Source organism: Anomaloglossus baeobatrachus, chromosome 1 (genome assembly GCF_048569485.1).
Source record: "Anomaloglossus baeobatrachus isolate aAnoBae1 chromosome 1, aAnoBae1.hap1, whole genome shotgun sequence".
Taxonomy (NCBI): domain Eukaryota; kingdom Metazoa; phylum Chordata; class Amphibia; order Anura; family Aromobatidae; genus Anomaloglossus; species Anomaloglossus baeobatrachus.
Genome location: NC_134353.1, coordinates 767,251,854 through 767,268,750, shown reverse-complemented (window position 1 = coordinate 767,268,750; position 16,897 = coordinate 767,251,854). Strand labels below are relative to the sequence as shown.

General features: G+C 44.2%; 1 protein-coding gene across 2 annotated transcripts in view; it reads right to left on the bottom strand.

Moving 5' to 3' along the window:
* Positions 1 to 7,740: 7,740 nt before the first annotated feature.
* Positions 7,741 to 16,897, bottom strand: part of TCN2 (transcobalamin 2) — a 59,490-nt gene continuing 50,333 nt past the window's right edge. For both annotated transcript variants that reach the window (XM_075324374.1, XM_075324382.1), the window contains exons 9-10: positions 12,628 to 12,731; positions 7,741 to 8,638 (exon numbers count right to left, since the gene is read on the bottom strand). In XM_075324374.1, coding sequence (XP_075180489.1) covers positions 8,586 to 8,638; positions 12,628 to 12,731 — 157 coding nt within the window. In that variant the 3' untranslated portion in view covers positions 7,741 to 8,585. The remainder of the gene's footprint in view (positions 8,639 to 12,627; positions 12,732 to 16,897) is intronic.

Sequence of the window (16,897 nt, the reverse complement as noted above, 5' to 3'; positions counted from 1 at the left end):
CCCGAAAGGAACGCTGCAGCTGCGGGGACTCGGTAAGTATGTAATGCTTTTCCCTTCTTTGATTTCTTTCTTTTTTTTTTACAGTGGCCAATCACAGCCATGCCAATACTTGATGTGGCAGGGAGAGGATGGCTTTTGCCATCTGATCATTTACCGATCCTTGGCAAGATCTTTTGCGGTAAATCATCGGATGTCTGATGTTGATCCGACCAAAGATCACATGATTTAAGGATTTTCCGATATTTGTTGATCAGGATCACTCATCTTTACTTCAGGGAACCCCAGTAATGTCAAAAAGCACATAAAAACGTACAAAAAAAAGCAACGTGGGCATTACACGTGCGTTTTTTCCTGCATTTTTCACTGACTCCATTGAGGTCAATTAGGGAAAAAAGCAGGAAAAAAAAAACCTCACAAACAATTGACATGCTGCTTGTTTTTGCAGCAACAAAAACAGCAAGGACAAAAGAAGCAATGTGGGCACGGCAAGTCACGATTCTCATAGACTTTTCTGGGATGCTCTTTTCTTGCTTTATTGCTTTAAAAAGCAAGGAAAAATGCTATAAAAAACACACTGTGGGCACAAGGCCTTTGAGTCAGGACGAGAGGACGTTCCTGGTTTAGGGGTCAGTGTGTTGAGAGTACAGGTGAAGCAAGGAGTTGTTCTAGTGAAGCTGGTGTGGTGTGAAACAAATAGCACAGAAAGAGCAAGAAACCATTAAAAAGAACCTGTTGGAGCGACAGTGGTCACATTGGCAGACACGCTGGAAGAGACAAAAGAAATGCATGAAACCAAGAATGTAGTGAGTCCATTGTATACCAGTGGTGTGCGCACTGGTGAAGTGGGGGTGCTGCCCAGATGAGGAGACAAGGACGAGGGAAGCGGCTGTAAGAGCAGTTCTCGTATGGGATCACTGCCTGTGGCTGTGGGTGCAGGATATTCAGCAAAACATGTTGACCCATGGATTTCAGGACCATAGGGATGAAGGGCTTATTTAACTTGCCTGGTTAAAAGAATGTTTACAAGTAAAGTGTCGTTATTGGAAACGGCAATGATTGTGTTTCTGTGTTATACAGAAGATACCATGAAGTGTGCTGCCTGCTGTATTCTGTGGCCAAGTGTGCCAAGTAAAGACTATTTTGTTGTTATGAATAGGTTTGTTGCCCTTATCTGAAAGTCCCACGGACCTGAAGAATAGCGTAATAGCTCCGGCCTGAAGGTACTCAAAGTAACACTATCGGCACACATACAGTTAGGTCCAGAAATATTTGGACAGTGACACAATTTTCGCGAGTTGGGCTCTGCATGCCACCACATTGGATTTGAAATGAAACCTCTACAACAGAATTCAAGTGCAGATTGTAACGTTTAATTTGAAGTTTTGAACAAAAATATCTGATAGAAATTGTAGGAATTGTCACATTTCTTTACAAACACTCCACATTTTAGGAGGTCAAAAGTATTTGGACAAATAAACCAAACCCAAACAAAATATTTTTATTTTCAATATTTTGTTGCGAATCCTTTGGAGGCAATCACTGCCTTAAGTCTGGAACCCATGGACATCACCAAACGCTGGGTTTCCTCCTTCTTAATGCTTTGCCAGGCCTTTACAGCCGCAGCCTTCAGGTCTTGCTTGTTTGTGGGTCTTTCCGTCTTAAGTCTGGATTTGAGCAAGTGAAATGCATGCTCAATTGGGTTAAGATCTGGTGATTGACTTGGCCATTGCAGAATGTTCCACTTTTTTGCACTCATGAACTCCTGGGTAGCTTTGGCTGTATGCTTGGGGTCATTGTCCATCTGTACTATGAAGCGCCGTCCGATCAACTTTGCGGCATTTGGCTGAATCTGGGCTGAAAGTATATCCCGGTACACTTCAGAATTCATCTGGCTACTCTTGTCTGCTGTTATGTCATCAATAAACACAAGTGACCCAGTGCCATTGAAAGCCATGCATGCCCATGCCATCACGTTGCCTCCACCATGTTTTACAGAGGATGTGGTGTGCCTTGGATCATGTGCCGTTCCCTTTCTTCTCCAAACTTTTTTCTTCCCATCATTCTGGTACAGGTTGATCTTTGTCTCATCTGTCCATAGAATACTTTTCCAGAACTGAGCTGGCTTCATGAGGTGTTTTTCAGCAAATTTAACTCTGGCCTGTCTATTTTTGGAATTGATGAATGGTTTGCATCTAGATGTGAACCCTTTGTATTTACTTTCATGGAGTCTTCTCTTTACTGTTGACTTAGAGACAGATACACCTACTTCACTGAGAGTGTTCTGGACTTCAGTTGAGGTTGTGAACGGGTTCTTCTTCACCAAAGAAAGTATGCGGCGATCATCCACCACTGTTGTCATCCGTGGACGCCCAGGCCTTTTTGAGTTCCCAAGCTCACCAGTCAATTCCTTTTTTCTCAGAATGTACCCGTCTGCTATCTCTCTGATGGATTTCTTCTTTTTTTTCAGCCTCAGGATGTTCTGCTTCACCTCAATTGAGAGCTCCTTAGACCGCATGTTGTCTGGTCACAGCAACAGCTTCCAAATGCAAAACCACACACCTGTAATCAACCCCAGACCTTTTAACTACTTCATTGATTACAGGTTAACGAGGGAGACGCCTTCAGAGTTAATTGCAGCCCTTAGAGTCCCTTGTCCAATTACTTTTGGTCCCTTTAAAAAGAGGAGGCTATGCATTACAGAGCTATGATTCCTAAACCCTTTCTCCGATTTGGAAGTGAAAACACTCATATTGCAGCTGGGAGTGTGCACTTTCAGCCCATATTATATATATAATTGTATTTCTGAACATGTTTTTGTAAACAGCTTAAATAACAAAACTTGTGTCACTGTCCAAATATTTCTGGACCTAACTGTAGTCCCAGAACTCTCATTTAAAATCAGTGTGTCGAAGTGCTGCACTTCACACGCTCGCCCTTGGTTACTGCCCCGGGCACCATTGCTTCAGCCATGCGCTGCAATCTCCTGACACCTGAAAAAGAGATGACTCTCCTTCATGGAAACAGCTCCTCTGTTTTGCCTCTCTATTTTTGTCTTGCTTGGATGGAATATTAATATTTTTATTACCAATAAAGAAACTGTTTTTTAAGAAAATTCTACTTTCTCCTGAAGTTGCTGGAATTTCTTCCTTTCTTCATGTGTTCCCACCCAGGTCAGGGTGTTTCCGTGCACCGGAGGTAAGATTTGGGAGTGAAGAGGGGAGAGCTGAAGTTTCTTCGTTTTTGATATCTCCTTCATGGTAGCCCCATGACATCTTTGCATTACAACTATTATTCCTAATTCCAATAAGTAATATTCATGAACATGGATATTTATAGTATGTCCACCCATATCCTGTCCACTGCCATTAACTTGAGAACGGTGGCAGCTATAGGCATAGAAGTGGTGTCTAGGTATAGTAAAGTAGCCATGCGCTATGCAATGAAACCACCTATACCGCCACCTGGTGGAAAACAACGGAGTTAGCATTTTTATCTCGAAAACGGAACAAGATAGAGAAAAAAAGTGAATTACAAAGTTGTAGGGCATCGCCAATTCAATATGAGTCGTGTTTTCTGACTACCCTCCTGCCTGCTGTTTTTGTACCTCGCTGCCCGATCCGAATTTGACCTCTGCTATGTTTTCTGATTACGTCCTTGCCTGCCGATTCTATCCCTGTTCTGCTATTCCTGGTTTGACCCTGCCTGACGACTACTCTCATCGGACTGCAGCCTTCCACAGGTAGTGGTCTCCAGGGCCCTGTGGAATTCAAAATCCCTGTATAGGGGTTAAAGGGTTTCAGGGTTCTGGGGGTCCTGCTTGGTGAGTGGCTTCCCTCTAGCCTGTCCATTACATCTCATCTGAGTCTGTGGATCCAGGAAGGCGTTACATATATAGACTGTAACTCAGAGTTAGTGCATAATATGTCTTAGCAAAGTCATTAATTTTATTTATGTAGACCAGGGGTGGAAAACTCAAGGCCACGGGCTAAATCTAGCCCTACTAGGCAGGGATAGCTCGGTTAGTCATACTACTCAGGTTCCTCTTTCTTATAGCCCTACTACCCAGAGACAACTCTCTTAAAACCCTACTAACAAAGGACTCCAACAGGTTTTGTTCAACAATGGTCTTGTTTTGGCTCCATACATCTTCCCATCAATTTTAACCATGTTCCCTGTCCCTGCTGAAGAAAAGCAGGCCCAAACCATGATGCTGCCACCACCATGTTTGACAGTGCGGATGGTGTGTTTCCGGGTGATGAGCTGTGTTGCTTTTACGACAAAGATATCGTTTAGCATTGTGCCCAAAAAGTTCGATTTTGGTTTCATCTGACCAGAGCACCTTTTTCCACGTTTGGTGTGTCTCCCAGGTAGCTTGTGGCAAACTTTAAACAACACTTTTTATGGATATCTTTAAGAAATGGCTTTCTTTTTGCCACTCCTCCATAAAGGCCAGATTTGTGCAGTGTACGACTGATTGTTGACCTATGGACAAACTCTCCCACCTCAGCTGTAGATCTCTGCAGTTCTTCCAGAGTGATCATGGGCCTCTTGACTGCATCTCTGATCTCTTCTCCTTGTTTGAGATGAAATTTTTGAGGTACTGCTGGGTCTTGGTAGATTTGCAGTGGTATGATACTCCTTCCATTTCAATATGATCGCTTGCACAGTGCTCCTTGGGATGTTTAAAGTTTTGGAAATCTTTTTGTAACCAAATCCGGCTTTAAACTTCTCCACAACAGTATCACGGACCTGCCTGTTGTGTTCCTTGGTCTTCATAATGCTCTCTGTGCTTTAAACAGAACACTGAGGCTATCACAGAGCAGGTGCATTTATATGGAGACTTGACTACACACAGGTGGTTTATATATACCATCAGTCATTTAGGACAACATAGGATCATTCAGAGATCCTCAATGAACTTCTGGAGTGAGTTTACTGCACTGAAAGTAAAGGAGCAGAATAATATTGCATGCCCCAATTTTCAGTTATTTTTTACAAAAGTTTAAAATAAACAATAAATTTTGCTCAACTTCACAATTGTGTTCCACTTGTTGTTGATTCTTCACCATAAAATTAAAATTTGTTATCTTTATGTTTAAAGCATGAAATGTGGGAAAAGGGTTGAAAAATTCAAGGGGGCCGAATACTTTCGCAAGGCACTGTAACTCTACTAACTTGTAATGCCCATGCCAGTATCACCGTGCTGTCCAACTCCTCTTCCCTGGCTGAAACGCCATCCCTCTCACATACCCAGCCATCCAGTGGTGGCTGCTCAATCTCCAGTCTATGCTTCTGTCTCCCAGCGCCTGAACATATTGCAGAGGCCTTCTGTTAATGCTCGTAGGGTGTGATTAAAGGGTTAGTACGCCCTAATCAGGAAGTGCCTCTCAGGTCGCCTGAGAGGCTTCAGGTATTTAAGGTACCTCCCCCTTAAGGGAGGTGCCTGGGCAACGAGTTAGTTACGTTGCTAGTTCTCAGGTCTTCAGTGCTGCTGTCACTGCTGCTGTTAGGCTATGTGCGCACGTTGCGTACAGTCACTGCAGAAATTTCTGCAGCGATCTGAAGAGCACACGTGCGCTTCAAATCGCTGCAGAAAATGTCCGTAGTGAAAAAAAAAAAGCCGATTCCATGCGCTCTGACTGCAGCTCCTCCCATAGACAGAGCAGGGGCTGCAGGCAAAGCGCACGGAAGAAGTGACATGTCACTTCTTTGAACGCGCGCTTCGGGCAGCAGCCGAAGCGCTGCGCTCTAAGACGCCACGTGCGCACTGCGCACGGCTCCTGCATAATCTTCATAGATTGTGCAGGGGACGCAGGACGCATGCAGTTACGCTGCGCTACAAAGCGCAGCGTAAGTGCATGTAATTACGCAACGTGTGCACATAGCCTAACTGTTCTACATTCTGCTGTTGATTTGTGTTTCAGTGAACTCCTAATCTGCTGCTACAACCATCCATGCTGGCCGCCTACCACAATACCCGCTGCCGCAAGTATCCTTATAAGCTTCTGCTTCCACATTAATCCATAAACGCCGAATCCACAATACTGACTGCTGCTGCTACAACCAGAGACTGTATTGTATCTCTGGCACCAGCTGCTAAGGTACTGTAGATCCTCCAGGGCTGCCTTCTGGGGGCTGCTTAACAGCTTGTGTACCATAACAGGGACGGTCCAGTTGGCTCCACCAGGCAAATGAACGGTACTTTCAGTCCAGTAGACCCACTAATCCCATGCTCACCCTACGAGCATAATATAGCCAAGGACAGCTCTCATTTAGCCTTACTACCCCGGGATAGCACTAGTACACCATGCTATGAAGAAAAAGACATGGATCGCACATCCCACAAAAATACAATGATCTAAAGCCGCTAGGCAAAAAATTAATTAAATAGAACATGAGGTTCTTTTGTTACCATTCTGATCAGATTGTATTAAGCCCACTGCCACTTCATGGCAAACCTCTTGAGTGGGTCCCTATCCTAAACCTTTTAGTGCGGCACTGTGCGCCAACCACTGCTGCAGCGACAAAGCACCAGCAGGGCAGGCTCTTGTACAGCCCTACAACCCATGGACAGCTCTCATATAACTCCACTATCCAGGGACAGCTCTTGTACAGCCCTTCTACTCAGGGGCAGCTCTCATACAGACCTACAACTCAGCGACAGCTCTTGTATAACCCTACTTCCCAGAATCAGCTCATATATAACCCTTCTAACCAGGGACAGCTCTTGTATAGACTTAGGGGTGCTTCACACACAGCGAGATCGCTACTGAGATCGCTGCTGAGTCACGGTTTTTGTGACCTCATTAGCGATCTCGCTGTGTGTGACACTGAGCAGCGATCTGGCCCCTGCTGTGAGATCGCTGCTCGTTACACACAGCCCTGGTTCGTTTTTTTATTGTTGCTCTCCCGCTGATAAGCACACATTGCTGTGTGTGACAGCGAGAGAGCAACAATCCTGAATGTGCAGGGAGCAGGAGCCGGCGTCTGACAGCCTGCGGTAAGCTGTAACCAAGGTAAACATCGGGTAACCAAGGTGGTTACCCGATATTTGCCTTCGTTACCAGCCTCCGCAGCTCTCACGCTGCCAGTGCCGGCTCCTGCTCCCTGCACACACTAAGCTAAGCGGTCTGCGCTGGTAACTAATGTAAACATCGGGTAACCATACCCAATGTTTACCTTAGTTACCAGTGTCCGCAGCTTCCAGACGCCGGCTCCGTGCAAGGCAGTGTCGCTTGCACGTCGCTGCTGGCTGGGGGCTGGTCACTGGTCGCTGGTGAGATCTGCCTGTTTGACAGCACACCAGCGACCATGTAGCGATGCAGCAGCGATCCTGACCAGGTCAGATCGCTGGTCGGATCGTTGCTGCATCGCTAAAGTGTGAAGGTACCCTTAATGCTTGAACTATCTATATACCTTACAGCTCTCGTATAGCCCTTATACTCAGGTACAGCTCTTGTAGAGCACTACAACCCAGACACAGCTCTCATACAGCCCTAAAACCAAAGGACAGCTCTGACGTAGCCCCTGGCCAGTTTGTGTATGCTGGGACCGTGTTGCATGGAGATCTATACGAGTCCTTACAATTCCAAGCGACCCTTTGAAGGCAACCATAATGCTGATGTGGCCATCATGAGTTTGAAACACCTGATGTAGACATACTAGTGTACTGTGCAGGTGTACTGTTTCAGAGAAGACAGTCCCAACATAGAACAGATGGATTTCTTGGATGTGTTACAGTATTTTTCAAACATGACGGTATTTATTTGAAATCAGTTAGTAAGTATCTTGTTACTTAATTACAGTTGTATAAATAAAAATAATGTTAGCGAACTTATGGTACTGATATTTGGACACCATACTGCGTGATGCTTATACCTAGACTTTGTTCTAAATCACTATTAGTGCGTTATATGACAGTACATTATATGGTGGGAGTTGGGGGGCGCCAACACAAGGTAACACACAGAATTCATTCAAAGTAAGATCAGCCTTGTACAGTGGTTGAATAGTGCAATGCATTCATATGGTCAGTGAGACACTAGTACATGAAAGTGAAAAACATTCCTAATTAAGAATTATAGTGGAAAAGTATCAAACATCTCCAGTTTGGCACTCACCAGGTAGACCTGGAGACAGATTATTTAATAAAGGCAACTTAACATTGAAAATCCATCAGCGTTAATTGCATTGTAAGGCTTCAATTATGATTTTTCTATATTTGTGCTTCTGTATGTATCATGTTCAAATCTATATTTAAAACGTCCATTCTTAAACCTTAAAAACATTTTACGACAATTTATCATCATAGCAAAATGAATAAAGTTCACAAAAGAATCTGTTTTTCTACAGCCTCGAGACCCTGAGTATTGTATCTGTGAAGTACAGTTCATCAAAGTGAACCTTCGTTTAATATGTGTTCCCAAAAATATCAGCATAGGGATATAGATTTTTAGGTTATTTAGTAAAATCATTTAAGAAATATAGAAAAAAAAAATCTTGAATGTATGAGGAATCTCGAGAAAAATAGCACATCTGTAGTTTTTTTTGTGGTCTTCAATTTTAGAACTTTACAGTTTGAAGCTTCAGAGTCGCAGGATGATTGTCTCACCGTCCTCTGGCCTGTAATCAGCAATACCTAAAAAAACAACACAGTTTGTAAGAGGAAAAGGACTTATTCAGACATAGGGGTTTTTTTTTTCTTGCATGGAAACCAGATCATATTTTTAGCAGCGCTTGATCAGTGTCAGCTCATATTGTCAATGTTTCATCTGATCTACTGATGTAGATTTCTCAAGCTTCTCTTGGCACCAGTCAGAGAAAACAAAACAGCCTTAAGATGCCATCAGTGTGCCGCACCAGTTTTTAATAGACATATTAAGTTACATCTGGCGAGTTTGATCACCGACTGTAGTCAAAAAGAGACAAGTCTCCTTTTTTCTTTTTTGTGGACACTCCGTTTGCAAAAACTAGATGGGCCAGGCCTCGCTCAATACACTTGTATCTCACATACACCAGAGAATCCTCGCAGTGCACAGTGCGCTGTTCACTATATTGTAAAACTGACCTGGCAATATGATTCCCCAGGTCAGTACTAGTTTGTAGATACCAAACATGTATAGTTTTATGTTTATTTAAGTGGTGGAAAAAAAAAATCTGAAATTTATTAAAAAAGAAAGAATTGAGCTTTTTTCTCCATTTTCCAAGACTATTTTCTTTAGCGTTCTCATTTTTTGGGATCTGGGGCTGCGTGAGGGCTTAATTTTTGCATCTTGAGCTGATGTTTTTAATTACCGTATTTTTCGCTTTATAAGACGCAAATGATTATAAGACGCACCCCCAAATTTGGTGAAGGAAAAGAGAATTTTTTTTTTAATGTTAAATGGGGTCCATCTTATAATGCCAGTGTCCCTCTAACAAATTATATAGGGTATATGTCCCTCATAGCCCCCCATCCTAAAATTAGCCCCCTTAATCTGGATATGGCCCCCTTATATTGAATATAGCCCCCTTGTGATGGCACACGTTCCCCTGTGCTGCCTATGGCCCCCTATGGATTGCATACATTCCCCTGTGCTGCCTATGGTCCCCTATGAATTGCATACATTCCCCTGTGCTGCCTATGGTCCCCTATGGATTGCATACATTCCCCTGTGCTGCCTATGGTCCCCTATGAATTGCATACATTCCCCTGTGCTGCCTATGGTCCCCTATGGATTGCATACATTCCCCTGTGCTGCCTATGGCCCCCTATGGATTGCATACATTCCCTTGTGCTGCCTATGGTCCCCTATGGATTGCACACGTTCCCCTGTGTTGCCTATGCTCCCCTATGGATTGCATATGTTCCCCTGTGCTGCCTATGGCCCCCTATGGATTGCACACATTCCCCTGTGTTAGATAGCGCCCCCATGCTGCTGACCATGGCCACTATAGATTGCACAAGTCCCCCAGTGTTAGATAGCGCCCCCATGGTGCTGCCCATGGCCCCTATATAGATCGCACAAGTCCCCCTGTGTTAGATATCGCCCCCATGGTGCTGCCCATGGCCCCTATAGATTGCACAAGTCCCCCTGTGTTAGATATCGCCCCCAGGCTGCTGCCCATAGTAAAATAAAACACTCTTTCCTTCCCTCCTCCAGCGCTGAGCTCCCTCCGTGCTTCTGTTCTTCCACTTCCTGGTTCTCGGACGGTCATGTGATCGGCACAGCAGACTGAGATCTCTTGAGTGCCTGATCACAGTGGAAGCAGGGACACTGGGAGAAACGCTGCAGGGGTAAGTAAAGCTTTTTTATTTTAGAATGAGCAACAGTCTGGGGGCCAAATCTAACCCAGGGGGGCATGTGCCATCACAGGGGGGCGCAGGGACATATAATATGCACCGCTGCCCCAGCCCCTCACTGCGGTGCGATTTCAGCACCACCGGAGATGGACAGCGGCTGTGCATATTATATGAGCGGGAGCAGGAGATCAAACACTGCCGCCGCAGCGTTCACCTGCCCCCAGCAGCGCCCCCACCTCCCCTGGACCTTGCAGTGTATATATATATATTATATATACACCCCCACATATTCGGCTTATAAGACGCACCCCCTACTTTCCCCCAAAATTTGGGGGAACAAAAGTGCGTCTTATAAAGCGAAAAATACGGTATACCTTTTTGGGTACATGTGATGTTTTGATAGCTTCTTATTGCATTTTACTGCAATGTTACGGAGACCAAAAAAAATGTAATTCTGGCGTTTTTAATTTCTTGCTATGCCGTGTACCGATCAGATTAATTTATTTGATATTTCAATAGATTTGGTATTTCGGTGTTCATAAATGCCCAAAGTGTGCATTCTGTTTTTAATTGTTTTATTGTTAAATTGGGCAAAAAGGGGGTGATTTTAACTTGTGTTATAATTTTTTTTCATACTTATTTTTTTTATACTTTTTCTTGTTTTTACTAGTCCCCTTCAAGTTGATACAATGGGATCATTTCTGCTGTTCACAGCGTTGTTTTAGCATTGCTCTGAACAGCAGAAATGTTGATCTCCTATGACCACCGGCACTCAGCTGGCGTTCAAAGGAACTACATCATGACAGTGACATCATACGACCCTGGCTGTCATGACAACCCATGGGCACCCCATAATCACGTCTGATGGTGGCAGGGAATGACGGATTCCCCACTGGCGCACATTAAATCGTGCTGTCAGAAATTGATAGAAGGATATAACTAGCAAACAGCCGTGGGTGACTCTCTGATCTACCTATCCCGGTTAGCTGCACATGGCGGCTGATCAGATCAGGGACAGATGCGGGCTTATTGCACGAGCCCCCATTAAAGGGAAAAGATACAACCTTAGACTAGCTAGTACATCTAAGGTTGTAAAGGGTTTAATAATCGCAATGGCTCTGTTAAAAACTAATGCTATACGGATGGTGTCTGTACCGTATCCATTTTTGTTGCGCCCCCACTGAAATGTGTAGGTGAGTCTCCTCCAATAAAACGGATAACACTAGAGCATAGAGTGAATTTTTTTCACAAATTTCGTTGGTTTGTGTGAAAAAACATTCATGTGAACTAACACATTAACATTGGTCCATGTGCTGTGTTCGGCTATTTTCCAACTGGATAACACTCAGACCAAAAATACATGAATGTGAATATACAGTATACATGTTAATAGCCCCATAGCCTATAATGGGCACCTATTCTATCCATGAAAAACATATGTCTGAGAGAGGCCTAAGGGGCACTTTGCACACTGCGACATCGCAGGTGCGATGTCGGTGGGGTCAAATTGAAAATGACGCACTTCCGGCATCGCATGCGACATCGCAGTGTGTAAAGGCTGGATGATACGATTAACGAGCGCAAAAGCGTCGTAATCGTATCATCGGTGCAGCGTCGGCGTAATCCATGATTACGCTGACGCGACGGTCCGATGTTGTTCCTCGCTCCTGCGGCAGCACACATCGCTGTGTGTGAAGTCGCAGGAGCGAGGAACGTCTCCTACCGGCCTCACTGCGGCTTCCGTAGGATATGCGGAAGGAAGGAGGTGGGCAGGATGTTTACATCCTGCTCATCTCCGCCCCTCCGCTCTGATTGGCCGCCTGCCGTGTGACGTCGCAGTGACGCCGCACGACCCGCCCCCTTAACAAGGAGGCGGGTCGCCGGCCACAGGGACGTCGCACGGCAGGTGAGTGTGTGTGTGAAGCTGGCGTAGCGATAACATTCGCTACGCCAGCTATCACCACATATCGCTGCTGCGACGGGGGCGGGCACTATCGCACTCGGCATCGCAGCATCGGCCTGCGATGTCGTAGTGTGCAAAGCCCGCCTAAGTGTGATAATGGAGATACTAAGAGTCATAAACCCAAGCCTTCCACCATAGCACAGTCCCCATTTATTTTAATGTCGTCCTATAATGTCCTTGATAGTATAAAATAAATGAGGACTGTATTACAGTAGAGGCCATTGTATTTGCAATACTTTACTCAGTTTTACTTGTGTCACATATTTCCCATTGCCACTATTTTAGGACTATACATACGACTACAAAGTCTTGTGTATTCAGACCTCAGATTCTTAACCTTCAGAAGTTATCAATTCAACAAATTAATTATAAGTAGATTTACCTTCTATCAAGGAAATATTTGGCTCCTTCAGAAGTTGCCAGTAACCGGCCACCTTATTCACTGCGGTTAGCAAAGGTCCGTACAATGTATTTTTGGTTTCAAATCTAAAAGGGAAGAAATTACAATTATTGTTAGTAGTGGAGGAATAGAAAAGCTAAACATCTAAAAGACAACAGGGAAAAGTAAGACCCGCTGTGCATTTGAGAGTATGGCCATGGTCACATGCAGCATTTTTTTCTGCAGCCAAAACCTGCTCTCTTATTGCTGTACTCAAAATGCAGGTTTTGATGTGTTTTGGTGCAGATTGTAAGCATCATTGGTTTACAGTATATCTTTAATAAAGTTACATTTATTCCACAAAACTGCAGCAAAAAATACAGCAAATTGCATGAGTAAAGCCTGTTTTCTGCGTTTTTCACTTGCTCATTGCTTTGTACGGTTGAAAAAATGCCACAAAAGCACAAAAGGCAGATGAGTACTTTAGAAGTGAACCCCAATACATATACTGTTTGTACAGTGCCTACAAGTAGTATTCAACCCCCTGCAGATTTAGCAGGTTTGATAAGATGCAAATAAGTTAGAGCCTGCAAACTTCAAACAAGAGCAGGATTTATTAACAGATGCATAAATCTTACAAACCAACAAGTTATGTTGCTCAGTTAAATTTTAATAAATTTTCAACATAAAAGTGTGGGTCAATTATTATTCAACCCCTAGGTTTAATATTTTGTGGAATAACCTTTGTTTGCAATTACAGCTAATAATCGTCTTTTATAAGACCTGATCAGGCCGGCACAGGTCTCTGGAGTTATCTTGGCCCACTCCTCCATGCAGATCTTCTCCAAGTTATCTAGGTTCTTTGGGTGTCTCATGTGGACTTTAATCTTGAGCTCCTTCCACAAGTTTTCAATTGGGTTAAGGTCAGGAGACTGACTAGGCCACTGCAACACCTTGATTTTTTCCCTCTTGAACCAGGCCTTGGTTTTCTTGGCTGTGTGCTTTGGGTCGTTGTCTTGTTGGAAGATGAAATGACGACCCATCTTAAGATCCTTGATGGAGGAGCGGAGGTTCTTGGCCAAAATCTCCAGGTAGGCCGTGCTATCCATCTTCCCATGGATGCGGACCAGATGGCCAGGCCTCTTGGCTGAGAAACAGCCCCACAGCATGATGCTGCCACCACCATGCTTGACTGTAGGGATGGTATTCTTGGGGTCGTATGCAGTGCCATCCAGTCTCCAAAAGTCACGTGTGTGGTTGGCACCAAAGATCTCGATCTTGGTCTCATCAGACCAGAGAACCTTGAACCAGTCTGTCTCAGAGTCCTCCAAGTGATCATGAGCAAACTGTAGACGAGCCTTGGCATGACGCTTTTTAAAGTAAAGGTACCTTACGGGCTCGTCTGGAACGGAGACCATTGCGGTGGAGTACGTTACTTATGGTATTGACTGAAACCAATGTCCCCACTGCCATGAGATCTTCCTGGAGCTTCTTCCTTGTTGTCCTTGGGTTAGCCTTGACTCTTCGGACAAGCCTGGCCTCGGCACGGGAGGAAACTTTTAAAGGCTGTCCAGGCCGTGGAAGGCTAACAGTAGTTCCATAAGCCTTCCACTTCCGGATGATGCTCCCAACAGTGGAGACAGGTAGGCCCAACTCCTTGGAAAGGGTTTTGTACCCCTTGCCAGCCTTGTGACCCTCCATGATCTCGTCTCTGATGGCCTTGGAATGCTCCTTTGTCTTTCCCATGTTGACCATGTATGAGTGCTGTTCACAAGTTTGGGGAGGGTCTTAATTAGTCAGAAAAGGCTGGAAAAAGAGATAATTAATCCAAACATGTGAAGCTCATTGTTCTTTGTGCCTAAAATACTTCTTAATACTTTAGGGGAACCAAACAGAATTCTGGTGGTTCGAGGGGTTGAATAATAAATGACCCTCTGAATAAACTTTTCTCAATTTAAAAAAAAAAATAAAAAAAAGAAATAACATTCTTTTTTGCTGCAGTGCATTTCACACTTACAGGCTGATCTACAGTCCAAATGTCACAATGCCAAGTTAATTCCGAATGTGTAAACCTGCTAAATCTGCAGGGGGTTGAATACTACTTGTAGGCACTGTATACTGCTCTTATAGAGAAAAATCTACATGTTGAAATTCAGTGTTTTGACTGGGTTCACATGTCCGACGTTCATGGTTTGAGAATGGACTGCGTTGTACAGATCAGTCGCAGGTATCCTCCACTAGTGTTGAGCGGGCGCAATGTAAGTCAATGGGAAATACTTAGCGAGTAACCCGAAAGCCGTACTATTCGCTACTCGCACAAAAAGTATGGCTTTTGGGTTACTCGCTACGTATTTCCCATTGACTTGCATTGCACATGCTAATCATAACGAATATGCGAGTAGCGGACAGTACTTGCTAACAGCATAGCGAGTACGAATATTTCACTACTTGCTCAACACTAATCCTGACCAAAACTCAACAGTCTCATAATATAATCCTAGGAGGCAAAGTTTTGGTCTCATATGCCAAGAGGCTAAGTTGGCGGTCACATAGTTACATAGGTTGGAAAAAAGACTTCAACCTTCCTCCATCAATTATATATTTTTGTCACTAAATCGTCTGTAACCAACAATGTTGTGTGTTCTGAGGAAATCATCCAGCCCTTTTTTAAAAGCTGTTATAGTATCTGCCATTACTACCTCTTGTGGTAGGGCATTCCACAGTCTGACTGCTCTAACTGTAAAGAACCCTTTCCTATGTAGATGCTGGAATCGCTTTTCTTCCACCTGCAGTGAGTGCTCGCTGGTCCTTAGTATTTTCTTTGGAAGGAATAAGTCATGTGCCAGTCCTTTGTATTGACCACACATGTATTTATACATATAAATGAGATCTCCTTTGAGACGTCAAGAGACCTGAGGTCAACCCAGACCTCACGGTCTGTACTCAGACACTGAATGTCAGACATGTCAATCCAATCTTACGAAGTGAAAAAACTATTAAAACAATTGAAAGACATGTACTTTTCTAAAACAATAAAATAGCTTATAACAATATTTTTTTTTATATAATGCAAACATATTTCACATTATTTTACAATTAAGTGATTAATTGGAGACATGTACAAACAATAAAGACAATACAAATTATCACATAGTTCAATTGTTACAGGAGAAGTGGGAACACAGCTCACAATGAAATAGAGGGGACACTAGAGGTAAAAAAAGTACCGGTACTTGTCATGTATTGTCTGGCTATCATTATAATATCTAGGGCATTTCAAATAAGCTGCAGGAAAAGGTCATCATCCAGTATCTGTCTAAGTGCAGTTACCAAGTGCTTTTGGGTGCATGCAGGATGTGGAGACAGATGAATAGGAAGGATCAGATTCTGAGGAAAATTTAGAAAAAGGGAACAGAGTAAGGTTAGTGAGTTGAGGTGATAGGCCTGTCAAAAGAGATGTGTTTTTAGAGCACACTTAAAAACATGGCGTCTAGGTATTAGTCAAATCACCTGGGATAGTGCATTCCAGAAAACTGGAGCAGTACAAGAGAAATCTTGGAGACAGAGGTGCGAAGTTTGGATCATCAAGGATGTAAATCTTAGATTAGTTTCAGAAAGGAGAGCATGGATAAGGTGATAGAGAGGAGGTGGGAGATATTGGGTGGTGCAGAACTCTGGAGAGATTTATGGGTGAGTGAGAATGGTTTGTATAGTATTTTGTAGTGAATATGTAACCAGTGCAATGACTGGCACAAGGTGCCATCAGTTAAGGCCCCGTCACACTAAGCAACTTACCAGCGATCCCAACAACGATAGGGATCGCTGGTAAGTTGCTAGGAGGTTGCTGGTGAGCTGTCACACTGCGACGCTCCAGCGATCCCACCAGCAACCTGACCTGGCAGGGAGCGCTGGAGCGTGGCTACACGAGTTGCTGGTGAGCTCACCAGCAACCAGTGACCAGCCCCCAGCGCTGCGTGGAAGATGCTGCGCTTGGTAACTAAGGTAAATATCGGGTAACCAACCCGATATTTACCTTGGTTACCACTGCACGGAGCTACACGTGCAGAGAGCAGGGAGCAGCGCACACTGAGCGCTGGCTCCCTGCTCTCCTAGCTACAGCACACATCGGGCTAATTACCCGATGTATGCTGCAGCTAAATGTTCACAGAGCAGGGAGCAGCGCACAATGCTTAGCGCTGGCTCCCTGCTCTCCTACTTACAGCACACATCAGGTTAATTACCCGATGTATGCTGCAGCTAAATGTGCAGAGAG